Below are 27,099 nucleotides of genomic sequence, written 5' to 3'. Positions count from 1 at the left end.
CAGATGTGTTTATGGTACGGCACGTGAAATCCGACCAATGGAGCCATCAAAAGCTTAGACTAATAAAGTGAGGGAGATCACGTTCCGTAGAAAAATGCGGATACTTTAACAAGATGAAAACTCGATGTTACTTTTGAACCCAACAGGATTTCTGGATACAGCATATTCGAATGAATTGATTAATTAACTTATTACGATACCGATAAGGCATGAGAATTTGTGCTTTTCTTGGGGGGTCGGACTAATAAAGTGTTTTTAATATGTAATCAGCTTGAGTTAGTAGACCAAAAGCTGGACAAGTTTTGTAAAATCTGAGGTTATGTGATGCATGCTAGGCTACACACTTTGCCAGGAGTACCATGTTTCTTGGTTGCTGAATCAAAGCTTAGCTTGCTTGGGCTGTGAATTCCAGACCAACCCCTTCGTTTCTTTCTGTCTTTGAATTCCATTAATTTAATGAAACACCTTCATGGAACCGACAAAGACTCCATTATTAAGACTTTTTGTCTATAGAGAGGCAAGGACACAACAAAAAACTCTTAAGTCTTATCAGATACGAGACTTCAAATTAATACTACATTTAAAAACTCTAAACTGGCACTTTATACTGCATTTACTTCAAATTAATTTTCGTCTCACAAAAAACCGAACGACCACTCTTGATATCCAAATCTCTTTGTTAACATTCCATTCGAAGTCTTATCAGTATTCATCATGTGTCAAACGATTGCCAAGGCAGGGCTAACATAGAGAATGATAAATTTGACGTGAAAAAATCACGTGTCTTGTACATTTGAGATTTTCTAGCTAGACGAAAGTCAATTTAGGTTAATGTGTCACATAAATAGCAGTTCGAGATTTCTTGTGGAACGAAAAATTAATTCGAGGCGCCCGTTTCATGGTACCAGCTTGGAATTTTTAACGGTGTTTAACTTTATCACGTAACAAGAAGCCATGCGTCGGGAATCAAACCCGAACGGAAGACGAACTGAATTAGCAAAATCGATTCGAGGCACTCGTTTCATGATGCCGGTTCGAAATTTTTAATGGTATTTTAATTCGGTCACGTAACGATGAAATTTTTTAAAAAACAGGAAGCCCCCGAGTTGGGAATCGAATCAGTGGGAATAGAATAAGGAGACGAACTAAATTAGCAAATCATCCCGACGTTAAATTAAAAAAAGAAGAAGCAAGAATAAGAGAGATAATAATTAAAAAATTAGGCCAAGCTGATTTCTAGAAGACAAGGCAAAACCTTAGATTAATCAACAACCGATGTCGACAAGTACGCTCGCCCACTACTGACCCAACAAAGATACTTCTCCCTGCTTCTTTTCGTTATTTTTTTTCTTTTAACCTATTTGTACTGTTCTATCTTCTTCTACTTTTTTGCCTTCATCTCGCACCCTAGCCGCCGCCGCCGTGTCGCTGCCGCCGCCGCCGCCGCCGCCGCCGCGTGCCGGTTAACCGAACGGGACGGGCTTCACGGCGTCGGAGTCCATGAGATCCGGGCGGACGTACCCGTACCGGCGGAGTACCTGGTTGTCCGCGAAGTTCAGCGCCTTCACCATCCCGTCCCAGCACGACTCGCCGGAGTACATCTGGTTGTGGTCCCCGCTGCACGGCTGGCACCCGGTGAAGTGGGTCACGAACGGCCTCCGCCTCCGCGCCGCCTCCGCCTCGGCCTCCGCCCGCCGCGCCGCGTAGTATCGGCTCGCCTTCTCCGCGTGCCTCCGCCGCAGCGCCTGGGGTCCCCGCCGCTCCAGGTCGTGGTGCTCGCGGGTGATGTTGGGCAGCGTGCCCACGATCTCCTCCCAGTAGCCCTCGAAGTAGTACTCGCTCTCGACGTAGATCTTGTCGCCGTACCGGTCCTTGTGCGTCAACAGCAGGTAGACCAGCGCGGACTGGTCGTCCGACTCCGGGAATAACTTGTCGGCCAAGGTGGAGCGGAGGACGTGGCCCCACCGCTCGTACTCCGGGCTCTGCGGGCCCATCCCGGCCCACACGTCCATGAAGTCCATCGACCACTGGCAGTTCCGGATGAGGAACACGCCGGCGTTGATGCTCGTCCAGCTCTTCTTCTCGTAGATCAGGTGTTGCCAACCGTGGACGACGAGGTTGTGGCCCTTGTACCGATCGAGGGGGAGCTCGAAGTCCATGTCGCTGAAGAGGGCATCGGAGTCGACCCACCAGATCCACTCGGCCTCCGGGTGGGCGACCATGGCGGCGCGGACGACGGGGTACTTGGCCCAGTAGGAGAACATCCGGGGCTGCAGGAGGGCGTTGTTGTAGAAGACGTCGCAGCCGTGGAGGCGGCAGTAGTCCACCTTGTTCTTGAAGAAGCGGAGGAGGAGGTGGTCGCCGATCTTGTTCTTGCATGGCGCCGGCTGCGACCCCGTCACCAGCAGGACCCGCTCGCGTCCGCCGGAGGAGGAGGCCGCCGCCAGCGACGGGTGCTGCCGCAGCCACTCCAGCCGCTTCTCGTCCCAGCCCCTCACCGGCCTCCCGAACGAGTAGCTCAGCTCCGGGTCGTCGTAGAAGTTGCCGCTCTCCTCCGAGTCCTGGTGGGGCGGCGTCGCGGCGGAGGCGCATTCCGGCAGGGCCTCGGAGGAGGAGGAGGAGGAGGCGGCGAGGGTCTGGGAGGGGGTGGCGGGGGGTAAGGAGAAGGAGGAGAAGGACCAGACGAGGAGGAGGGCCATGAGGACGCCGCCGAGGAAGAGGCAGCCGTCGCCGAAGCAGAGGGAGGCCCTGTTGCGGAGGAGGCCGTGCTTGGCCATGGTCGCCTGAGACTCGGGGGACACCATTTCTCTGAATCCCGTAATCACGCCTCGGCCCTCGACTAGTTGGTTGGGTCGCGGTCGTGGTCCTCTTGCGCAGTGGCGTGGCAAATGGTGTGCGTAAAAGAGGCTGGAGGAGCTTTTTGGAGGAGAGGGGAATTTGGCCGAGGGTGCTTGCGTTGATGTAGGGGGGAAGGGGGTGTGTGCGTGGGAGTCAATTAAGGGGTCGATTTTGCTTTCGCTCTTGTCGACTGATAAGGAGGTGGGGAGATGGAGACAAGCCCGGCTTTTGAATGTTTGTTTCCGTGAACGAGGAGGGGGGGTGGTGTGGGGGAAGCGGAACTGGGAAGTGGGAAAGCGTCGGTTTGGTGCGCCGGTACGGCTAAACTGCGCCCCGGTGGTGTTGGTGGTGGCGGTGGGGTCTCTTTGCTTGTGCGGGGAGGGGAAAAATAATTGCTGCGCCCCAAGGGCGGCACGTGGGCCCGGCCGATCTCCACCGCCGGATCGCGGGAGCCGTCCGTGGGGCCCGCTTCATCCAGCGGTCATGGTCGAACGGGCTCGCGTGTACCGGGGCCGCGCGAGAGAATTGCTCGAGAGAGAGAGAGAGAGAGGGTAGTAGTGTTGGGGAGGGAGGGGGGGCTTTCGATCACATACGATGGGACCCAACGGACATGCGCTTTGCGTGTTGGTGGGGTTGGATTCTGTGGTCAGTAGTACACGTGGACGGGAGATCGACCGACACGACACCGTTTTGGGCGAACTCTTGGCGTGCCTTTAAACATCTTTTTCTTTTTCGGAGCTGCGCGCGAAATTCCCGTGCTTTTGTCGGGGGTTCCGAGCTTTACTTCGGCTGCGAGACTCCCACTAATTACGTTGGGAGTTGGAGTTGGACCAAACAGAGACTAAACTTCCGTGAGATTAGTTTTTCTGCTTTTTTTTTTAAAGATAATATCGCGAAAAATTTCAAATCGATAAACTTATGAAAAATTTGCCCCGATTAATCTTTTGACAACCGAAAATCCCAAATTGGTACACCCGTGATAAATTTATCATCCGTTTGTTCCCTTTAAATTTTACTATCAACTTGCTGAGTTGGATAATATGTGGCAGTTGATGGGTGTACCAGTTTGGGGTTTTACCCATCCGTTTGTCACGGGTTTATCTATTTGTAGGTTTTCGTGATAGTAATGCAATTTAACATAGGATAAATTTGTTACAAATATACTAGTTTGGGGTTTTTTATGATTAAAAAATTAGTTTTTGGTAAATTTATTACAGGTATATCAGTTTGGAGTTTTGGTGGTCAAAAAATTAGTTGGGGTAAATTTATCATAAATGTACCAGTTTTGGGTTATTCGTGGTATTAACCCATTTGTTTTCGAGCACTATTTCTAATCCTTAAATGATTAAATCGTTTGACCAAATTTTTTTTTACAAAATCCATCCCATTTTCCACCAAAAAGATAAAATTGACATCAGTCTTTCAATTGCCATTTAATGTGATGGCAAGTGTATAGATATAGAAAAACAAAAAAAAATAGAAAAGTAAATAAATTTGGGATGAAATTTCTCTTTTCGGCGAAAGGAACTTTTATGGAAGTAATATCTTACAATAGAAAAAGAAAATATATAGCGCATTTAATATACATGGGAAATCCACAAGAAACGAAAAACTGAACATGTGCAATTCTTCGTTAGGTAAGTAGATCCTATATAGATATAGAAAAACTAAAAAAAATGGAAAGTAATTTGGGAGCACCATTTTAATTTGGGGCAGCACTATTTCCACTCCCGTTTTGGCTAAAACACTCCCTTTTTAAGTTAAATAACCGAAATACCTTCCTCTCTCTTCAATTTATTGTTTCTTTTTTTATCAAGCTAATACAAAAACGAGCAGCACTATTTCCATTTCCATTTTGGCTAAGACTCTCCTTTATTTAGTTATACGAAAAAAATACCCTCCTCTCTCCCTCTTTCTCTCTTCAATTTATTGTTTCTTTTTCCGTTAGATTAACCGACAAAATTGCCTTTATTTCTGTCATTTCTTTTGTTAGTTTCACAATACAAAAACTCAATTATTCCCAACAAGATATCATCTTATCTTGCATTTTGTTATCACTTTGCCTAGAGAAGTTTGTTAATTTTAACATATGATATCATATTTTTAATCAGAAAAACTAGATAGATTATTATAAATTTCCATTTATGAAGGCTATAAGGCATATGAACACATAAGTAATTGCCTATTTTTTATCAAATAATTTGAGCGACATTTTATTTCAAAGTTGGAAATTAAAATTCAATCTATATATCTAGCCAATCTTGACATTGTAGGTGTTTTCTGTAATAAATTTGTGGTGTTTTAAAGTTAAACATTTTAATTTGTATTTCAAGATGGGGTTGAGAATCTTATTACACATTCTTTACTTTTAAGCTAACATCAGCTTATTATAAATGAAAGTTTTAAACATAAACATATTTTAAAATTTTGATCCACTTGCTATTCGATTGAATTTATAACCGATATTACTTACTTTCTTCATGGTAGGAGTAGAGTAACAAGAAGTTCCCTTTTTTTCCTTTTTGTGCTTTTTTTTAATATTTAGATATGATCTAAACATAATCATATTTAACATTTGATTATTTTCCCATATTTTGATGAATTTTTCTTTTCCGTTGTTGATCAAAATTGGACAGATAATTAGATTGAATTTTAAGCTTCAACTTTGAAATATAGTCTTAAACTATTTGATTAAAAATAGGCAAATAATTGTGTGCTTATAAGCCGTCATATATATATATATATATATATATATATATATATATATATATGTAACTTTTGTGATTAAAAATATAACACAAAAAATAAATTTAATAACTTTCTCCTAGTAAAGTGAAATAATGCATGATAAGATGATATTCTGTCGAGTATAATGGAGCATTTGTATTGTGAAACTCAAAAGAGAGATGATAGAAATTAAGGCAGTTTTTTTTTATTAGCTTGATAAAAAAAATAATAAATTGAAGAGAGAGGAGGGTATTTCAGTCATTTAACTGAAAAAAGAAGTGTCTTAGCCAAAATGGGAGTCGAAATAGCGCCACCCTTTAATTTGCAATTGAATGATTAAGGACAAGTTTGTCTTTTTGGTAAAAACTAGGTGGATTTGGTCATTTAGGGGGCGGAAATAGCGCCACCCATTTTTTTTTTTTTGGGTCAGGTGAAGAGATTAGTTCGAGAAAATTCCTTTCATGTAGACTTTTTAGTTTAAATAGGTTTTAAAAAAAGATTTTTTTTATTTTAAATAAATTATAATGTGTGTGTACATATATATAATTTATGGAATTCTATTTTGCCTTCAAACATTAGAGCAAACAAAGTGTTAAAGGTTTCTTGTCTTTGTGAGTTTTTAAAGTGAGTTTTTGCGAGAGATTGTGAGATAGCACTTATGGATTATATTTTGAGTGTAATTTACGATTTAAAAACATTTGAGCAGATTGTGGATTTTGTAATCTATGAATCCATAGTGAATTTCATAACGACTCCGTGAAGTAGATCTCGACATTCAAACTAAACCACGGAAATCTCCCGTATTCTTATAGTTCTTAGTTGATTTCTCTAGTAACTTCTTTTTTTCTTGCATTAAACTTAGATTGTAAAATCCGTTAACTTTTGCGTTATTACATGCCAACGACCATAAAAATAACCAATCAAAGTTTTATTGTATGAGGCCGGTAGGAGCTGGCTGCGGGAATTATTTTCATTTCATTGCCTTGGGTTCGTCTGGTTCTTTTGTTGGACGTGCGCTATCTTTTCTTATTTTCGGAAATTCAGACACCCAATTATTCCAAGCATGTGTTCTCACCAACCCAACGTGCCACCACATTGATAAATGAATGCTCCAAAAAAAAAATTAAGGATTATATTGCGAAATAGGACATAGGTTAAACGACCAAATTCATGTTTGAACCTCGAATTTATTAAAACAAACTTGGTAGGAGATGTGATCTGACTCTTTAGATCAGTTGACAATGCATCCACGCTGGTCACGAGGGTCGTGATCAAATCCGCGCGTGCAACAAACTATGAACTTCCCAAAGAAGTTTGGCAATTTTTATGCACGATGAAATGCAAAAAGCGTGACTGTCCTTTCGTTTTCAAGTAGGTAAGTGATCATTGACGTTTGGGAATGGAGATTCTCTGTTCCCGATCTCAAACGCTCTCCATTTCTCTACTTCTTTCCTTTTTCGGAAAAATTGTCCAAATATATCTAAACCTATTTGCATTTTTGGCAATTCAGTCCCAAATCTTTTAATTTTATCAATTGAGTCCCAGACATTTTCATATTTTTCTAATTAAGTCCATCTGGCCAATTCAGCCATAAATCGCTGACGTGGATACCGGCCGTCCTACGTGGAGCGGCCGGCGCTGACGTAGACAATCTTTAATTTTTTAAATTGACGTGGATTTAATTGGCAAAATATGAAAAGGTTTAGGACTCAATTGATAAAACTAAAAGGTTTAGGAAAATATTAAAAATTATCCACGTCAGCACCGGCCGCTCCACGTGGGACGACCAGCGTCCACATCAGCGATTCCCGACTAAAATTAGCCGGATGAATTCAACTAGCAAAATGTGAAAATGTTTAGAACTCAATTGAGAAAATCAAAAGATTTAATACTGAATTGGCAAAAATACAATAAATTAAAACTTTTTAGATAATTTTTATTCCTCTTTTCTATTATCCATTTTGCTCACTTGACCCCTGTCGACACGCCTCGAACCACCCATCAACAATGACGACTGGGACTTTCCTTCTGACATTGTCATCGCTACTTGCTTCCATCATCGGTGTTGATTCGATAGCTTCCAGTTCCATGTACGGGAGCTTCCAAATTCCATGTGAAACTTAGGAATTTCAAATTTAATTTCCATTCCTAATTTAATTTCTAAAGTTTGGGACTAAATTGACGTCACCGCCGATCATGCCACATAGACCGACCAACATCTGCATTAGCGATTTCCGAATAAAATTAGCTGGATGGACTAAATAGGCAAATTGTTAAAAGGTTTAGGATTAAATCAATACGTCTATGTTAGCGTTTCTGAATAAAATTAGCTGGAGGGACTAAATAGGCAAATTATTAAAAGGTTTAGGATTAAATCAATACGATTGAGAAGTGTAAGACTAAATTTGCCGCCGGACAATAGATTTGGAAGACTTATTTGACAATTTCCCTCAAATTTGTGGTTACGACAAATTGAGACTAATATATGAAATGTAATACAAAATGATTTGACATTGTTATTGATTGCTTTACATAATCAATATACTTAAATGTCAACTTATGTAATTTGCCCATCAACTAACATATCAACATCCAATCTCCACATAATTGAGTATAGCGATTGATTACGGCATATGGAGACTAATTGACCTTCGTTCCAAGTCCCACGTGCAATGTAATGAGAGAATTCGGCGAACTTGCAAGCACGTAGAGATTGGCCCTCCAAAATTGACCACTTTATTTTTTGTCAGACAAAAACGAACTTCATTACTATCTTAAGAGAGTTCGAGTACATAAAACGGGATTCCGAACACAATAAAGCCCAAAGAGCATGAGAGATTAGACAACCGATTATGAGGCAGGGATCCACACCGATATGGGCTTTTGCCAAAATTGACCACTTGAATACTCATTTAGGAATGTCGGTGGATTTGGGATTAACTCTATACCGAAAGATGTCGCCGCATGGCCTTCGCGGTGTGGAGGCCACGCAACACACATGGTGTGTCGATCCGATGAAGTGGTGCTTTTCGAGACCATGGCATCAGGGCAAGGGGGTCCATGGTCTCTCGCATTGCCCGGGTCGTATGAGTGACTTGCTATACTATAGCTGCTGCTCTAAAGATGATGGTAGAGACAAAACTAGTTTGTGACATCCCAAGTCCATGGAAGTGAACTTAAGGTCATGAGTACTTCTTCTAAGGTACTTTGCTAACATTGATTCTCGGCTTAGGTCATTACATCATTGTGTACTTGTACTTTTCCTTTAGAATATTATGAGATAGCTATCGCACCCACATGTAACATGTAAAGCATTACCATAATATATGAATCTCGGCCTAATCATGAGTGGGGTCATTATTAATAGGAGAAATAGAAAAATTAGGAGAAAATTGCTCAACAAGTCTTAAATCTTATGTATGAAATGTCATTGAGTCCTAAACATTTCAATTTGCTCAATCGAATCGTAAACTATAACAACAAAAAGAATGCAATTGAGTTCTAAACTTGTCAATTAGTTCAATTAAGTCCAAAACCGTAGACTTTAGTTCGTCCTTGGAAAGTTTGCATCAACCTTAGATGGGAGGTAAAGAGATAAAATGAAATGAACAAAGCTAAACGGTTCCTACCTAAAAGATAAAGTTGTAACTTCGGCACTCGGGGGTGCAATTCTAGACCTGCCATTGATGCATGAGAATGAGGTTTTTATCAACTGCTGAGATGGTCATTTTGAGAGATATTGGTTATGTATGATATCAATCATATTAAACAATATATTGACCCTATAACTATAAGACGTCACGCAAAATATGCCGATCAGATTGTGATTGGCATGAGTTTTGCCAACAGCAGGATTGACATGTGCGAGATTGTTGCTGGCGAATGTTGGCATTAAAATTTGACACGTCCAGCATAGACGGCAGGCATTGAAGAGGGGAACCAAGATTGATATGTTACAAGCGATTAACGTCATGACATAAGCAGTCGGCATACACGTGGCGCAAGTGGTTGGTAGACACATGATAGAAACGCCTGGCATACAAGTGACATCGGCTAGTATACACGTGGCAAAAGTGGCTAGCATGACGTCAAATCGGCTAGAAGTGTTAAAAAAGTGCAGGAACGGTAATCTTCTTATCAACCGCAATCCTCAAATTATATATAGGCGATAGAGATTGTGGTCAGACACATAGTAGATGCGGATTGGCATACATGGCAAAACTGTTGACGTGAATACCAAACTCGTTACCAAAAATTGATACTAGCTGCGTCCAAAACGTGGGGAGCACATCTACAACGTTGGGAACACATTTGGAACGTGGGGAACTTGCCCAAAATGTGGAGAACGAGTCTTAGAATGTGGAATTGAGATTCTAAATGCTCATAACTATAGAGACAAGCACAACGCGGGGGGGCGTGTCCAAAACTTGAGGAACAAGTCTTAAAATGTGAAAGTGAGGTCCTAGAGGCTCATGGCTATATAAAAAAACATCTCAAGTATGAAGAAGGACATGCACACTCAACAAAATCGCAAGATTTTACATTTTTTATCTACTCGTTTTTCTGTTTTTTTTTTTTGCTAAACTCTTCTTCTTGTGAATTCAATTTGAGCTTGTGCTGTTGGCTTTTAGTTCTGAGTCATCCTTGAGCTTGATTACCATAGGGAAGTCTCAAATGAACCTAAGACCAATCAACCATAGGCCAATTTTAACCCGCTAGATATTATAACCCCCGTTTAACTTGAGCTGTAGATGACTCGCTATAACGTTTTCACGAAGAGTTTGACACAACGGTTTCAATTTCATGCATATTACAAGGATGAGCAATAGAAAACCCCTTAAAAATTATACAGAAAGACACGTGACACGGCTGAAAAGCGTGTATAAGGACAGAGACTCTTGTATGGACCTGATTCAACACGGGATCATATCCGTCACCAACCGAACAACAACAGCCGCTGGATAAAGTTAGGTCCATACGATACCTACATCATCAATGGTTAAGATCGAACGGTTAAGACCGATGCGGTTGATGCTAAGGGAGAATCTACCATGAACAAAGGGAGAAGTGCATGAAGAAACAGGGAGCCCACAACAGCGGCGGGTGAAAACAGATCCACATGCCTGACTGACATGACAATGGCCTACATTAACCCAGAGACAAACTAGTACTAGCTTCAGACCGGCAGACAAATCACTATCAAATATAGGTCGTCGGACACTGGAGGAACATGCCACTTCCCTCCAATTTACGATTTGGAAAATGCTTCTCATTCCAACTCAATGCTCTGGAAAAACAAGCACACCAATTCACAGGTAGTTTTCACCATTGATGCCAGATCAGGAAATTTACCATCAGAGAGAGAGAGAGAGAGAGAGAGAGAGAGAGAGAGAGAGTAATTCTTGTTCACATGGAAGAAAGTAATGCTTAACATGCTGAGAAATTACAATTTCTTGCTAAGTAGAACAGCCACCTTCATATGGTGACAAAAAAACCCAAATACAGCATGGAAGACTCTACTCGTGCTTACTTGTTTTTTCGTCTACTTGCTTGAAACAAAGGAACTCCCAGGTTTACATGTTGACTTAGTTTTGCTTAGTTTTACAGAGAAATCATCGACAGGAGTCAAATACATACAGAGCTCCTCTCTTTTACTAATGCACCATCTCCTCATCCCGGGTTTAACATCCTTGCAGATCCCGCCATCTAAGATAAACCAAACCTGCACGATAGTGTGCGTACGCGCCTGCCACCACCAATACATGGAAGAGTTGATGACTATGTCCTGCAATATCGAATTTTCCGGGCATCCACCTCTCTGGTATCCTCATGGCATAAACAAGAGCTCCGAGACCATAGAATGCTCCCATCAGAACCTCGTACCCGGTAGTGTGGAGGGCCTCAGGGTGGTGCCAGAACAAGATGAGCTTGTGCAGGATAGGCGCTACTCCAGAGAATCCCATCCCGAAGAAGAGCGATGCCCGTATTGTGCGGAACTCGGGGTTCTGGAAGACTGGCAAGAGGGAAAACAAGATAGTGGCTATACCCAAAATGGTTATGAATCCCATGTAAAGGTTGCAGAAGAAGGGATTGCACATGAACGAATAATAAACGGGTGGGTAAAATGAAGTGGCTATAAGAGCAGCAATTCCGGCATAATCAAGCCTGAGCATGATGTATGACAAGCGCTCAGAATGGCACGATAGGAGGTGGCATGTGCTGCTGGCTAGCAAACAGAACATTGCCCCACCCATAAACACGAAAAAGGGCCACCGTGTAATGGGTCTGGTCACAAGTGGAGCTATCATGTTCAGCACATCCTCTTTCATACTCCGCTGAAAACAATCGGAGCATTAAAACAGATTTTGATCGGGGAACATAAAAGGATGTATAAGAACATTTAATTGCAAGTATTAAAACAGGGAGTATGTGCCAGGTTGCATAGATACATGATCAATTTTACGAAAATGCATAGGCATATACGCGACAAACTCAGCTAATTACAAAAGCAAAAGATATAGCTGATAGCATACAAATTGCAATCATTATTAGAAGACTATTGGAAGCCTGCCAAATGCAGCACTTCGTTCTTGTGCCGCAGAAGATGCCCAGTAACTGAAAGATGGACAGATTGTATCCGCAGATATACAAATGAAGTACTATTTTACATAATGAGCCACGAGCAATATACTTTTCTCGATGAAAGACTTTTGAAGACTTAAGATGCAAATATCTGCAGAGTAGTAAGTCCAAATTAGGATATTAACTTCTAGCAGCTGTGTAACCATAAATCAATTTCAATACTAGTTTCCATCTCCAAATTCCGAACGTATTTAAAAGAGACATTACATAAGCACAGATTGCACAGAACAGAAGAAACTTGGCTGGGCCACAAATTTCTTTTCAACCATCTTGGAATATCAACATCATAGTAATGCCCGGTTACTTTGCTTCAAAATGTATATTAACACAAAACTCTCTTTTAGATGATGGAACAGCCACAGTACATCTAATTCCTGCAAGCCTACATGTAAACTAGGGCATCAACTGCCTAGCATAATACATACAAACAACAATCAAGGCTGGAGATGCAGGGGAATGAGATTCTTATCAAAATTACTCCTTATAAGAAAATCTTCTGGACTGATGAAATTTTGCATTGGTAAAACCTACAAAGACCATAGACGACCCCAAGTAACTTCTTTTACCTGACTCCCAAGAAAGAAATAGACAATACTGAAACAAGCAATTCTAGAACACAAATTCTTGGCAACCAACAAAGAGCACAAGAGAGACATCAGAAGAAAACAATATCATGAGTACACTATTATGCCATTGATTTTCCTTCCAGACTATCTGAAAGATTTGATGAACCTCCACAGACACACACACACACACACACCAAACATTAGTACACAGCATGCAATTAAATTTTAAAGGAATGAGATAAAATGAAGAATTTAACAACAAGAAGACTTTATATAGGAGAAGAGCACTACCAGAACACAAACATCAGTGTGATTATGGGAGAACCGCTCAGGCAAACAATTATACAGAAGTTCCACCACATGCCAGCCAGATAACGATGGCAACAAATCCATGGAAGGCAAGGAAGTCTTCAACTCTTCCCTGAGCTTGTGCAGATCAGGCATATTAGGCAAGGAAGGGAGGGATGTCATCAGTTCTGCATGAATTTTGTGTAGATCGGCCTTTTTCAGTACATCAGGGAGATGTAAAGAGTGAATATCCACAACATTCGGAACCTTAGAAGCAGTATATATGGTGAGGGAAAGAAATATGAAGAATCCAATCAGATGGCTGCAAAATATGACAAGACATGCTTAGAGATCAAATAAAGTTGTCGACCAAAAAATGCTATTCGAATATCATAATGGAGAATAAAAAAAAGTTGTAGTTCTTGAGGAAGGAGACAAGGCCAACGACATATCATATAGATGAGGCCTAAAGACAGGATATGTAGCTTCATATATTAGAAATGAGAAACATAACTGAAAATACAGAGCATATCTTATTTTCCAATAAGCTGCCGAACTACTTCCTTAAATATTTCTGATTATGAGATCTATCTTCACTTATTTTTTCAAAAGCACGAGCCAAAATGAGATCTCTCTTTACAGTCAAGCAAGAGCAAAAAGAATCAGAGAGACTGTATTATTTGTGCAGGACATTTCGAACTTCAAACCACTGATATCTAAGTTTCACCATTGCGTAGTCACCCATACAATAAACATAAGGAAAATGTCTTTGACATTTGGACAAACACGTGACAACTGGATTTGACGCATCAGACAACAATCAGAACTAGCTGCTAGTAAATGACTTCAATGACAAGGCAATATATGATCTTGACTAATATAACTATATAAGTTTTGTGGATTAGAGCTTCCACTAGTACAACTGTAAGCTTGTGGCGCTTTCCTATAAGCTACCAGAGAAATACTTCCATAGATGCAATCATTTCAATAGAGCCTGAGGAAAATAATGGTGAAGGATCTGAATACAGCAGGAACCAATCACATATTCGAACTAGGTTCCACAGCCATTCTAGACCATTTAACCAAAGAAAATACAAAATTCTTCAATGCATTTGACCAACATCTAGCCATAATTCATCCAAACAACAAAGAAAAGAGAAAAAAAGAGGGAAACATCATGTATTAGATGATTAAACAATGAAGGCATTGAGAATGCACAGACAAGTCAACAACCACAATATATAGAAATAGAAGAGCACAATTTTTCAGGAATCATCTGGTCAAAGTATACCAAATTGAAGACACCATAAATATACTATACAAGGCAAAGGGATTAATTATTCCAAGGATTAGCAAGCACTAAGACAAGGTACTAAGTCCTAGCAATTCTTACAATGACAATTTGCAAATTTTAAGCTTCAGGCACGCACTTGTTGTGCTTATAACTATAAAAGTTGGAAAAGCTAGCCAGATCCTTGGATTGGCTTACAACCAAGTAGAGTGTTCTACTAGATCCTTACTTCACCAGATAAGAACCTCGAGATCTTAATCTTAGATGACAAATTCCAGAAAAATAGAGTTGGCATATTTCGTTTCTTCTTAGAAGAACTCAAACCATATTAAAAATGAATACTTATCTAAGCTAAGAAATAAAGTTGAAACTTAAATGGATAATTGGAGCAAATTGGCCATAGTAGTGCTCCTACAACCTATTATTTCAATGTCAAAAATTAGAGGAACCCAAAAATGCAGCTGCAGAGAATAAACTTATAGAATACAATTTCCAGTCCAGTAAATTGGACCCAAAAATCTCAGGAGCTAATGCATAGTTCTTTGGCTGTTCATGTGGGGAACTGAATAAGTACCCACCAGATTGCAAGGTGTCTTTGACTTGATTAAAACAAGCAGCGCACTGAACCAATCTTTTGACAGTAACTAAGTACGAGGCAATCAAACTACCCGAGAAAAAGCCCGCAAACCATTTGAAACAGGAGCTAGTAAAATTCGAAATACTGTAAACAGGTAGCTGCAAATATAGAAAGCTTACGTCCAAACGTTCAGCGTCTCGTTGTGAATGGTGAAGATGCTAAGCAAAATTTGCTTCAAAGGCCACTCGGATCGGTAATGTCCGACGATGTACTCATTGTCCCTCAAATACGCGGGTAAAGAGTGGTATTCGACAAGCTGATACTTCACCTTCTTCCACAACCTCTTCCCTTTTCCTTCATGCGTGGACACTTGCTGCTGATGGCTCTCCATCGTTTCAGAAGATAATTCCGATTTCTTAAGCCTTTTGCTTGCCATTCTCTGATCGAGACCAAACAAGAATTCTCAACAATCTCTGTTGGTTGGAACAAAGAAGAGACGGTAATCTAAGAGCACACCAATTAAGACGCAGGCACACGATCAGAGCCCATTTCTCTTTCCAATCGCGCACAAGACACTTCGAAATGCTTCGTTTGCATAAATTATCTCTCAGCGAAAGAACATGATCACAGAGCAAATATCGCCTCCCAAGAAACAGGAACATCGAGCATATGGATAAATATCAGCCTTTTTCAGGTGAAATACCAAAGGATCACTCAACAGAATCGCTAGCACAATCAAGAATGACCCAGAAGAAGAAATAACAATTGACAAAAGGAAAGAGAAAGAGAAAACATGTGGGTACCTGAAATATAGAAGAACCACCGGCTGAGACACAAGACCCGGATGAGGATTCCTTCAAAATCGATCCCCCTATTTGAAGGCCTTCGGAGGCGGAGAAAGTCTCGAGCTTCGAACGATCGGCTTTACGTAAAAGCCGAAATCGAAGCCACCCGAAAACTCCAACGCCACCGAACCTAGTGCCAATGGCGACGACAACAAATACGCAACCTTTCTTGGCTGATATAGGGCTGCAACTTGCACGCGATGGCAAGCCGAAAAACAGAGACTTTGAAGGTGACGGTGACGCGAAACACTCAGGAGAGAGAGAGAGGGAGAGGGAGAGGGAGAGAGCATCAGAGAAGATGCGGAGATGCCGAGGAATTTGTTTTTTGTCGTTGGATGGTTTGGTGATGTTCACGGGTTCCGGGAACAGCACGGTTTGCTTGGGGAAATTAAGTTTGGATTAACGCTAATTTCGATGGAATAATATCGTAAATGGTCCATAAAATTTTAGCTCAACGTGTAATACGATCTTTGATTTTAATTTATTCAATTTGATATTTGAACTTTATCCAATTATGGGGAAAAGTGTCAAAAAAGTCATAAACCTTTTGCATTAGTGCCAATTTAGTCATAAACCTTTTGTCTTTGTGTCAATTCAGTCCTTTCGGCTAATTTTGATCGGATATTGCTAACATGGACACCGGCCAACCTACGTGGCACCGTTGGCGATAACGTGGATAAATTTTAATATTTTTTGAATATTTTTATTTATTTTTAATTTTTTTTCTTACCCTTTCTTCTTCCTCTAGTTGGTCGCTGGTCCGGCAACCGGCTGGAGGCCAAAGCTAGCGAGATTTGCTAGCCACTGGTGAGGGGGGCTAGGCTTGACTCTCGCCGAATTGCCGAGAGGGCGGCCTCGCGCTGGGCTGGGCGAGGCTCGCTCTCGCTAGCCATGGGGGAGGCTCAACCTCACCAAATCCAGCGAGGTCGTGCCTCGCCCAGCCCAACTCGAGGCTGCCCTCGCGGCCATCCGGCGAGGGCTCGAGCCTTGCGCTGGGCTTGGCAAGGTTCGCCCTCACCGGCCATGGGGGAGGCCCGACCTCGCCAGATTCGGCGAGGTCGCGCCTCGCCGAGCCCAGCTCGAGGCTGCCCTTGCGGCCATCTGGCGAGGGCTCAAGCCTCGCGCTGGGCTGGGCGAGGCTTGCCCTCACCGGATCTAGCGAAGGTCGAGCCTCGCCGGCCAAGGGTGTGGCCCGACCTCACTAGATCTGGCGAGGTCGTGCCTCACCTAGCTGCTCAAGCCTCGCACTGGGCTAGGCGAGGTTCGCCCTCACCGGATCTAGCGATAGTTGAGCCTTGTCGGCCATGGGGGAGGCCCAACCTCGACAGATCTGGCGAGGTCACGCCTTGCCCAACCCAGCTCGAGGTCGCTCTCGCGGCCATCCGCGAGGGCGGCCTCAAGCTGGGCTTGGCGAGGCTTGCCCTCGCTGGATTTGGCGAGGGTCAAGCCTTGCTGGCCATGGGTGAGGCCCGACCTTGTCAGATCCGGCGAGGTCCAACCTCGCCCAGTCAGCGGGGCTCGCCGGCCCTAGTCTCCCGACGACTAGCTGGAAGAAGAAGAAAAAAGAAAAAAAATCGAAAAATATTAAAATATTATTAAAAGTTGTCCACGTCATCGCTAGCGGTGCCACGTAGGTTGACCGGCATCCACGCAGCAAAATCCAGCCAAAAATAGCCAGAAGGACTAAGCGTGCGTTTGGCAACTTGCCAAATAGTGATAATTTCTGTTCTTTTGTTCTCAGAATCAGTTTAAGAACAGAAATCCGTTTGTTAAAATATTTGTGCCTAAGCACAAATTTGCAAAAAATTGTTCTTAGAATCAGTTTTGGAACAGAATCAAGAAGCAAAAAAAAAGTAGCTTCTTGATTCTGGAACAAATTTTCCATTTCTGATTCCGGTCTGCTACCAGCACGCCGCCGGTGACCGACCAGGGCCGGCGATGGCGAGGTCGACCTTGCCAGATCTGGGCAAGGTCGAGCCTCACCCAGCCAAGGCGAGGTTGACCTCGCCGTTGCCACCACCGGCAACGAAGAGGTTGGCCTCGCCAGCCCCCGACGACGGCAAGGTTGGCCTCGCCTTGGCCGGGCGAGGCTCGACCTTGCCGTCATTTGGCAAGGCCAACCTCGCCGTCCCCGGGGGTGGCAATGGCAAGGTTGGCCTCGCCAGATTTGGGCGAGGTCGAGCCTCACCCAACCAAGGCAAAGCCGACCTCGCCATCGCGACCGGCGAGGGCAGCGGCGAGGGCCGCGACGCCCTCGCCGGCCCTGGCCTATGGCTAATCACCGGCGCCAGCGACTGGCCATAGCCAAGGAAAAAAAAGAAAGAAATATTAAAAAATTTAAAATATTATTAATAAAGAGAAATTTGTGTAGTTACCAAATGCATTTCTGTTGTTTTTCTATTCTAAGAATAGAAATTTTGAGCAGTTACCAAACGCCTTCAAATGCTTAGAAATTGTTCCCGAGTACAGAATAAAAAAGAATCATTTTTTAGCAAAATCAGTTCCCGAGCACAGAATCATTGCTATGCGCACCCTAAATTGACACCAAAAAAAGGTTTAGGACTAAATTGGCACAAATGAAAAAGGTTTAAGACTTTTGTGACACTTTTCCCTCCATTTATGCAAAGTTATTAAATGTGGTCTTTGTACTTTTGGTACATGTTCAATTTAGTTCCTGAACTATATGGAATTGTTCAATGTGGTGCTTGAAGTTTTGGAATATGTTCAAGTTTAGGGATAACATTGAACATTTACATATAATCCATGAACTAAATTGAACATGTACCAAAAGTTCATGAATCATATTTAATAAATTAAAAGTTCAGGAACAATATTATACATTAGGCTAAAGTTCAGAAATCATATCGAACAAATTAAAAGTTTATGGTCTACATCTGCACTTTTGGTTTAATAATTATTTGTATCATTTCTTCAATTTTGACTCTGACTAGGTTAAATTTTAGCAAAACCTAATATATATCAGGAAGATATTTTGCCTTTGGTGGGACCCTTGTATGCGTCAAGGCCGTAAAAGGTCAGGCGCCTCGTTTTGGGGTTCCATGGTACGTCGTCAACTTTGGGTGCTCTATGTGTGGGGTTGATGAGCTTTGACAAATTAGGCCATGTGTTTGATCTGTGGATCTCTCACTTAGTAAATTTTAGTTCCACATTGAACAAAAAGAATAGATTTGCTCAATAATCTCGTTATGGAAATTGCCAACAATCAATGTACCGAGCTGATTCTGGCCCCCTTAAAATTTTAAACTTTTCGGGCGATTATTTAAGTGCCACATTGAACAAAAGTGATTGCTTAAGTGACTCCGTCTGATGACTTAACTTGTCAGAAAATATAACTTGTTGCTTTAATAATAAAAGCTCTAAAGGTTTCACATTAAATCTGTCATTCCTAACATTTTGGCACTAGACATTTTAAAATTGTATGACACATCTTGAATGCATCGATTTTCACATATAAAAAAATTAGGATTAAATGCCCCAAACATGCCCTAGCATTGTAGTTTATTTTCGCAAGGCTTTTGTTCGATCTCAAAATAAAGCAAGGTTAGAGAAGAAGCAATGTGAAACCAGGGATGGAAGGTGAACAAAATTTTGCTTAGTTCCTTCTTTATTGGAGGGAAGCGAATGAGTTTTTGTGATTTTAAGTGAAATTATTTAGAGACAGATTGTTGGCTCCATTATTTTGCTTTTGAGTCCAAAAAAAAAAAAAACAAAGAAAATTGTGGCAAAGCTTTAGAACATTTAGCTCATGACGTCAGTTTTGTCAAAATTCTAATTTTAAAAAGTTTAATGCCGTTACTCTACGAAAAATCAACTTAATGCGAAAAACTTTATGAACAATCACTTTAACACCAAAAATATTTGCAAAAATCCATTAAGTGACTTCAGCAAGCCACGTCATAAAATTAATTATGAAAATTGTCAAATTAGATTTTCCGGTAAGCAAAATTGTTGGGGCACTTAACTGATCTCTTTTGAAAGTCGTGACACACTAATGATCATTTGAAAATGTTTGAAATTAGAGTGGGAGTCATAGAGTAATTTTGACATTAATACTGCCCTTTTTCTCTCTCTAGATATGTAAAGTAAATTCCAAGTCCATCATTTAAAAATAATCGGAAGTTTTCCATATTCTACTTATATAATTTCTCCATTTCTCGTTTGACCAATAAAAAAAGTTGAGTCTCTTCTTTTCATTTCATTTATTTTCTCCAATGGTTACATTATCAATGTTTGTAAGAACTCAATTCAGTTCATATCGGCCAAGCTCCCAAAAGGAGTATTCCAAGTGATCACACAATGTGGTCATCATTTAAACATAGCTGTTTTGCCTCTTCTATGTAATTTGGAATTTTGGAATATTCCAAACTTCCATACTTAAGGAAATGACATACTTGTTAGTCGCTAAACAATACTCTCCCAATTGAATGCGTGGTTCATCCAACCTTGTCACCTCCATCATCTTAGAGACCTACCTGGAGCAGCATGTTGTCTTGTTATCTCGCCTCAAAGATCACTTCCCACTCTTGAGGGTATAGGTGTGGCCCATACATAAACCACGTATTTACCATAGGAGTTCCTGCTCTGATACCATTTGTAATAACCTGAAATTATCTACATTGACCTCACTAAAGGGATATCCTAAGTAACCACTTATGGTGGAGATCATATAAGGGTTAGATGTCTATTCATGAATCAATCAGCAAGGCCTTTCTCATCTAAGATGGGATTTTGATATGTCACAAATTTTCTTTCCCTTCACATTACTCATCAAATCACGGTGTTGGTTTAAAACGAGTCGTTTTGTGTACTTCCATTCTCTTCAAACAAGTTGCAGATTCAATCACAATGAAGAAATTTGTATGAAACTTGCCCCAAAAATCAGATACTTTGTTGATTAATCGTATTCACATATGTCTAAACTAGAGAAGAATTTAACCAGTCAATGACCCTCTAGATCTCAATGACTTGCAAGAATCAACAAAAGATCATCGTCATGCAAATCGAAAACGACAGTTTCGCTGATTCGTGCGGGAGGAAGTAGGTAGACATGGACAAGTCGGTCACGTGTGGTGTCCATTATTCTATTCGTCATATTCAGTACATAGCGTTTATGCCAAAGCAACATATGACGACATTCGTGATCCGAGCCGGGACTGCCCACAAAGAAGGCGTAACCGCCATAGTCCAAAGGTCAGGTAGCTCGGTGCGTAGTGATCACGCACCACAAATTTGTGACGGTTCGAATAGTCAGATTGGCTTGATAAATAAAAAAAGAATAGTCAAATTGGATGATAGTAATCTGCGAGTTACTCTTTAAATAGATTGAATTGTTTTTACTAAAAGTACAAGCAAAAAAAAACGGGTGGAGATTGACGCTTCCGTAAAAGTTCTGTTCTTGTTACAAAATGTTCGGTTTAGATCATAACAATTTAATGCACTGATAATCCGATGGTTTCGAGATGGACGACTTTGTCATCGTCATCTCAACTGGTAGAGTCATAATTATTTAGTCCACAAAGAACCAACCGTCCAAATTTTATCAGCCCGTCACTACCTTTCCTCATTCCCCCTCATCCTGACCATTGCGTCCGAAGCTGGAAAATGTTTTCACTTGAGGTGGCCAATATCTAAGGCACAAACTAAGTTGATGTTGATTTCCGACGTGACTCAAAAGATTTATTAATGATTCAAGCTACCATTAATAGTTTGGGAGAATACTAAAAATAAACCAGAGTTTTCACCCGAATATGGAAAAGATACTTTGGTTTTCAAAACTACCAGTTTTTGTACCTCTGCCTAACTGAAATGACCCAAATACTCTCTATTGTCTAGAAGCCCTAAAAACCCTAGCCTCACATCATTCAAAACACCTCAAGCTCTCAACCAAGTCTGCCACCACCTCCCTCGCCGTTGTCCACCACCTTCGCCGTCTCGACTGCTCCGTCGCCAGTTTCTCTCTTTCCCCCCAACCAAGGTCAGGTCTGTCCCTATCCCTCTCCATTTATCTGTATTTTTGGAAGATGAAATAGCAACGTTGTAAACAAGTTCACAATTTTGCCGAGTCGAGATTTGCAACTTGAATTTTTAAACATAAAGGCATATTTTTTTCATCATTGAGTGAAAATTTAGACAATTTTTTGGTATTTTCCCTAGTACTCTTCTTTGGGACTCTCACACTCTACAATCATCAGCACTTATCCTTACAATCTTCTCTGTTTTTTGCACACTCGGGCCTCATCATATTTTTCTAAAGATCATCATCTCTTCCTAGGTACTTTTTGTCTCTTTGAGTTTGGGGTTGCTCCATCAATGCTTCTTCCCTCAGATCCTTCCAGGTCATGATGACTTTCGGTTTGATCGAAAGCCAACCAAGAAGAGTCGGTCCGATGCTCTTTGGAAAATTAGCACGAATTAATCGGTTACACATCAATATCATCCATGTTCTAGGCCAATTGTGGGTCCACGTGTGTCACTTTCTCAACTCTTATTATTTTCCTTATTCTTCTCTATTTTATATTCTCAGCCAAATAAACAAAGAAAGAGAGTACGATCTTTCACCGCTATGAAAAAATTAGCACGACCTTTCAAAGGTACCAAAGAAAATGCACATTTTACGACTTTGACAAATTCAACACGACTTTTAAAAAATTACAAAGATATACGCACAAAGTTAGGCCCCTGTGACAAAAATAGTATCCGTTAACATTTCGTCTATGACCAAAAGATCTAGACTTTTAACCAAAAGATCTTACTCGGAAAAAAATTCCCGAGTGCTTATTTTAAATAGGGAAAAATTTTCAGCATTCATTTAGAAAATAATTGTATGAGTTTCGTGTTGGGAGATACCAAGAAATATATATCAAAATGGTAGCGGACTTTATTTTGGGATTGAAGATGCGTCGGTATCAGTTGTCAACGCAACGACAGTCACATGAACCGACACATTGACAAGATAATGATAAGAATGAACAACGTACTAAAGGATGCTATGTTGTTAGAGTAGTAAAAGGTTGTCTTTTTTTTTTTATACGTTTGAAAGGTCGTATTAAATTTGTCACAGTAATGAATAGTTATGCATTTGACATTTTATTCCTGAGTTACCTAATCTACTCTTTTTATCTTGTTCTTTTCTTTCATCGAATATCTAAAGGAATGTTTGTTGAATAAATAGTGATATTATGGTGTGTTTTAGGAATCTCACGTTGGATCACGACAAGAGTTGTCCTGAGTCTATAAGCTTGGAAAACACCAAAATAGTTAAGAGAAGATACACTATGATACACACTTGGCCCTTTATTTTTTCGGGTTTATCTCATTTCATTCATTTATTTTATTTCTCTGAAATAATTCTGAAATGATAAGTTCTAGTAGCAGTTATATAGCCGAATTTTTTTTTCGAAAGTCTCGAAACAAACATATATTGTTTGTCCTTACCAAAAAAACATATATTGTTTGTACCCACTTAGGTAGGCGCTTGGAATTGTGTTTAGCTCCTCTTCCTCATCGCCGGGAGGAGGTTCGAATCTCCGGTCGCTAGGGTCTTAAGTGGGGGCCCATGGTGGTGGGTTCTTGTGCTAGCTCCCCAGAGGTATAGTCGCTGTTGGTTTGTCCATGTCAACCGGCGGGGCCGGACACCTCGGTTACCAAAAAAAAGAAAAAACATATATTGTTTGTCGTATCCTCCTTACTCCGGATTGCTGCTTATTTTGTTCAAGTGATTGTCTAAAAAAACTTTTCAGGAAAATTATAGATGTGTATTTTCGGGAAAATTATATCACAATTCCAAAACCCTATGTACGGAATGCAATTGAGTTCTAAATCTTTTAATTAGTCTATTCAAGTTCTGAACTTTACCAAAAAGTGCAATCAAGCTCTAAACATTTTAATTGATTGCATTAAATTCTCAGCTTTCATTCAAAACTGCAATTAAGTCCTAAAATTTTGTTGAAAAGTGCAATTTAAGGATGTCACCTAAGCACTTTTCTAGCGACGCATAGGCAGTTTTAGATACTATTCGTTGAAGGGATTTGGTTGAACGTTTTGAAAAAGATTTACCAATTGAAAGGTTAAGTATTTTATTACATTCCCTACATAAGATTTAGTACCTCCTGTGCAATTTTCCCGAATTCTTCTGAACACAAAAGCATATATATTGGGGGAATTAAACAGCGATAGATTTCTTTTCGTGATTTTCTCTTCATCCCACTTTTGAAGGTGTTTTGAGTCATGTCGGAAATGAAATATGTTGCTGTTTAATTCTCCACTTTTGAAGGTGTTTTTTTCATTGACAGAGAACGCCGGAAAATCTGAAAAATATTTTCCTGGAAATTATTTTCCGCGAAACGAAGAGAACTTTAGTATCTTAAAGTGTTTAGCTATCTACAATGGAGTCCAAGTCTGAAACTGCATTCACAATTATGGAGAAAGGCTTCTTTAAATTGGATATATATTCGATGGGACCAAGTTAATTTCCTGGAAGGCTCACTGCTCTGAAGATTTTCTAATGTGTTGGAAACTTGGAATCCACATCTGAAGAAGACGTCACCGCCCTCTCCAAATGACACCGTAGATTTCACTCCTGGACATATTCGCCACTCGCCTGCATGACATGTTCACTTCAATCAAGTCGCAGGGAGAGATATGGAGGGCTCTTGAATTCTCGCATGTCTGACGATGCTCATGTTTTAGATCAAGGGCACGATTCACAGAGCTTGCTTCAGAAAATGGAGGACTTGAAACTGTGAGTTCGCGAGAAAATCGAAGTCTGATCAATCATTACTAAACTTCCTCCAAGTTGGAGCGAGTATAGGAACTCCTATGCTCCACTGAAAGTAACACTTTGGAATAGATTCAGAGCAATCTGCATAATGAGCCAGAATGGAAAAACCATGCTAAGTTGAATTCTGGATCTGTTACCAAAGTGCATTATGTTGGGGGAAGCAGTTAACCCAACAGAAGTTATGCTGCGGAAACTTAGGTGTCAGTAGATCGTGCGATAGACCATGAATCACAGTCAAGATAATACTAGAGAAAAGTAACGAGAAGAAGAGAAGATACCCTATGATTTTACCCACAAACGGTACCTACATCTATAGGAAGAGGAGCCCCAAAAGTTCCGCTATGATCCAAAGAAGTACAGGCACTAACTGAACAGCAAGTGTTCCCGACCCATCGAAATGTCCCCCGAAGAAAGCAGCTCCTGCGGAGGCTCCTACCGCCTAAAACCGAAACGAACCGACACTCCCCGGGAGGGTACATGATAGGTTTTGTGAATAAATGGACCGCCCATGATGGGCTAACCCAGCCCATTAACCTTGAAAGAGCCCATGAAAGAAAATAACCGCAAATGGCAGTTATTTTGTGGGAACAAAAGTGAGAAGAAGAAGAAAAACTGACGTGTGTTCAGTAAGTGGATTTAGTTCACTATCAGAAACTCTCACTCACTTGAAACCAAAAAAGCGACTTTACTCGACAATCGAAGGATCGCTCTCTCTCTCGAGGCTGCAATAGGTGCATTTAATCTGTGGCAAAGAGGTATGTTCGTTTACGTAATATGCTTCGTTCGATCGGTGATTCAAGTACAGAATGTGCATGTTTTCCGCGTTTTGCAATGTGTTTTAGAAAATGTGTTTCCCGTTTTTCCGCAATTTCTGGGAATCCGTTTCCGTCAGTACATGTCGCGAAGTGCGGTAGAAGCAGAACGGCAAGGCCCCTGTAGGGAAGACCCACGTGACCGATTCCCTGCCTATGCTATGTTCGATATCTCCCTTATGGTGGCAGCGGTGAACATGAGCGACGTAGCAATCTGATCGGGGCGATGGCTCGGCTGATGCGGCGGCGTGCGGTGACCAGGCGAAAGCGGTCCGCCTCGTGCGAGGCGGAGCAGAACAGCCGTGCGTGAAGGCCGGTGCAAAGCGAGTGCTGGCAGGTCAAAAGACGATTGGGGTCTTCGTATGAAATCGAGGAAAAGGAGGAGATCGTGAAAACGAGTGGGGAATTGTTGATGAAATTGCTGGATTGATGGAAACTGCGTGTGAATTTCCACGAAGGAGAATGAGGTGCGGTCCGTTGGAGAAAGAAGAAAAAGTTGGAGAGGAAGACACCATGAAGTTTTGCAGGGTGCGTTTCTCTGTGATAGAATTAGTAGAAACCTAATATAAAATGAATGTTCATAAAAAAAAATCTTAATTCAATGGTGTGTTTGTTTTATTGAAAATTTCATGGTGAAGAAAATGTTTTTCATGAAAATCATTTTCAAGTAAAACGGTTAGTTTTCACAATCTAAGCTTATTGTTTTCGGTCCATGGAAAATATTTTCTGTATTGATTAGTCCCATTGTCCATACACTGGAAAGTCGGAAAACAATTTCCTGAAAATAATTTTCATTCAAACAAACGATCCCTTAAAACACTTTATTAGTTAAAACTATTATATAGTATCCACTTTGCTGAAAAATCCGACATGCTATTATTTTAATAAACACGGTTTGTCGGAGTGACTTAAATGGACGGGTTTACAAATTTTTGGCAATAAAGCGATCCTTCATAAGTTTTGATATTAGATTGATGGTTCTAAAGTTTTGGCGCTAAACTTAATAAAATTGGAAATGTGAGAAAAAGATGTCATGAATTACGAGCAAAAATATCGACCAAAAAAAAAATTACGAGCAAATATCACAACACAAATATCGTACGTTTGTTACCAATTTTCTTTGCTTTGTTAGACTCTAAGCAAAATAATGGAGCAAACAACGACATAGAAACACACGGACACACTCTTTTTCCCAAATAACTTTATCTAAAATCACAAATCAATTTGCTTTCCTCAAAAAAGAAATAAAGAAGTCAAAACTTTCTTCGTCTATTGCCTCTAGCCTCACATTTGCTCTTTTTTAGGGATAAAAACGCAAATGGTCCCTGAATTTTAGGTAAACGTGCAATATCGTTCCTAGACTTTTATTTTGTTTAATATAATCCCTGAACTATTAATAAATATTTAATGTAATTCTTCTGTTTGCTTAAACGACAAATCAAATGTTATTTGATAACGTGAAATATTATATATTGAGTTGGACTTATAAAAATGATGAGTCAACATGTCCATATTTTTATCCATTTACTGTAGAAAAGGTAAAAAAAGAATTATAGCATTAACTTGTTCATCTTTATTTGATGACGATGATCATTATATCCTGATTTGATATCAATATTTTACTTGAATAACCTACTTGTAACTTTTTTTTGTTGTCAACTGTTCAAATTTAAGGGATTGAAAGTCACATCAGGATCTTTGGTAAACTTGAAT

The 27,099-nt window shown here is 40.7% G+C and overlaps 2 protein-coding genes across 3 annotated transcripts; both read right to left on the bottom strand.

The window, feature by feature from the left end:
• Window positions 1-1,432: 1,432 nt before the first annotated feature.
• Window positions 1,433-2,870, bottom strand: LOC115676959 (putative glycosyltransferase 7). Its single transcript, XM_030600004.2, has one exon. It carries the CDS (start codon window positions 2,802-2,804, stop codon window positions 1,464-1,466), a length of 1,341 nt encoding a protein of 446 aa, XP_030455864.2. The 5' UTR covers window positions 2,805-2,870; the 3' UTR covers window positions 1,433-1,463.
• An 8,086-nt stretch (window positions 2,871-10,956) lies between these two features.
• Window positions 10,957-16,132, bottom strand: LOC115676960 (heptahelical transmembrane protein 4-like). Of its 2 annotated transcripts, none has more exons than XM_056305202.1 (4): window positions 15,733-16,132; window positions 15,109-15,400; window positions 13,065-13,383; window positions 10,957-11,900 (listed from the first exon to the last, which is right to left on the bottom strand). In XM_056305202.1, exons 2-4 carry the CDS (start codon window positions 15,363-15,365, stop codon window positions 11,247-11,249), a joined length of 1,230 nt encoding a protein of 409 aa, XP_056161177.1. In that variant the 5' UTR covers window positions 15,366-15,400; window positions 15,733-16,132; the 3' UTR covers window positions 10,957-11,246. The 2 variants fall into 2 exon arrangements, with proteins under 2 accessions (XP_056161177.1, XP_030455866.1); XM_030600006.2 differs by having other exon boundaries at window positions 15,109-15,368.
• Between the last annotated feature and the right edge of the window lie 10,967 nt (window positions 16,133-27,099).

This window comes from Syzygium oleosum, unplaced genomic scaffold, assembly GCF_021117445.2.
Source record: "Syzygium oleosum isolate NSW1041296 unplaced genomic scaffold, Sole_v2.1 Sole_v2.35, whole genome shotgun sequence".
NCBI lineage: Eukaryota > Viridiplantae > Streptophyta > Magnoliopsida > Myrtales > Myrtaceae > Syzygium > Syzygium oleosum.
Note: the sequence above shows the minus strand (reverse complement) of the source record. Positions and strands in the feature narration are given on the sequence as shown.

Excerpts from the sequence above, each read along its gene's own strand:
- LOC115676959 (XM_030600004.2), bottom strand. The coding sequence starts at position 2,804 with ATGGTGTCCCCCGAGTCTCAGGCGACCATGGCCAAGCACGGCCTCCTC.
- LOC115676960 (XM_056305202.1), bottom strand. The coding sequence starts at position 15,365 with ATGGCAAGCAAAAGGCTTAAGAAATCGGAATTATCTTCTGAAACGATG. Across the intron at positions 13,384-15,108 it reads GAGACGCTGAACGTTTGGAC|CCATCTGATTGGATTCTTCA; the intron begins GTAAGCTTTCTA and ends CATATTTTGCAG. Across the intron at positions 11,901-13,064 it reads ACACTGATGTTTGTGTTCTG|CGGAGTATGAAAGAGGATGT; the intron begins GTAGTGCTCTTC and ends GATTGTTTTCAG.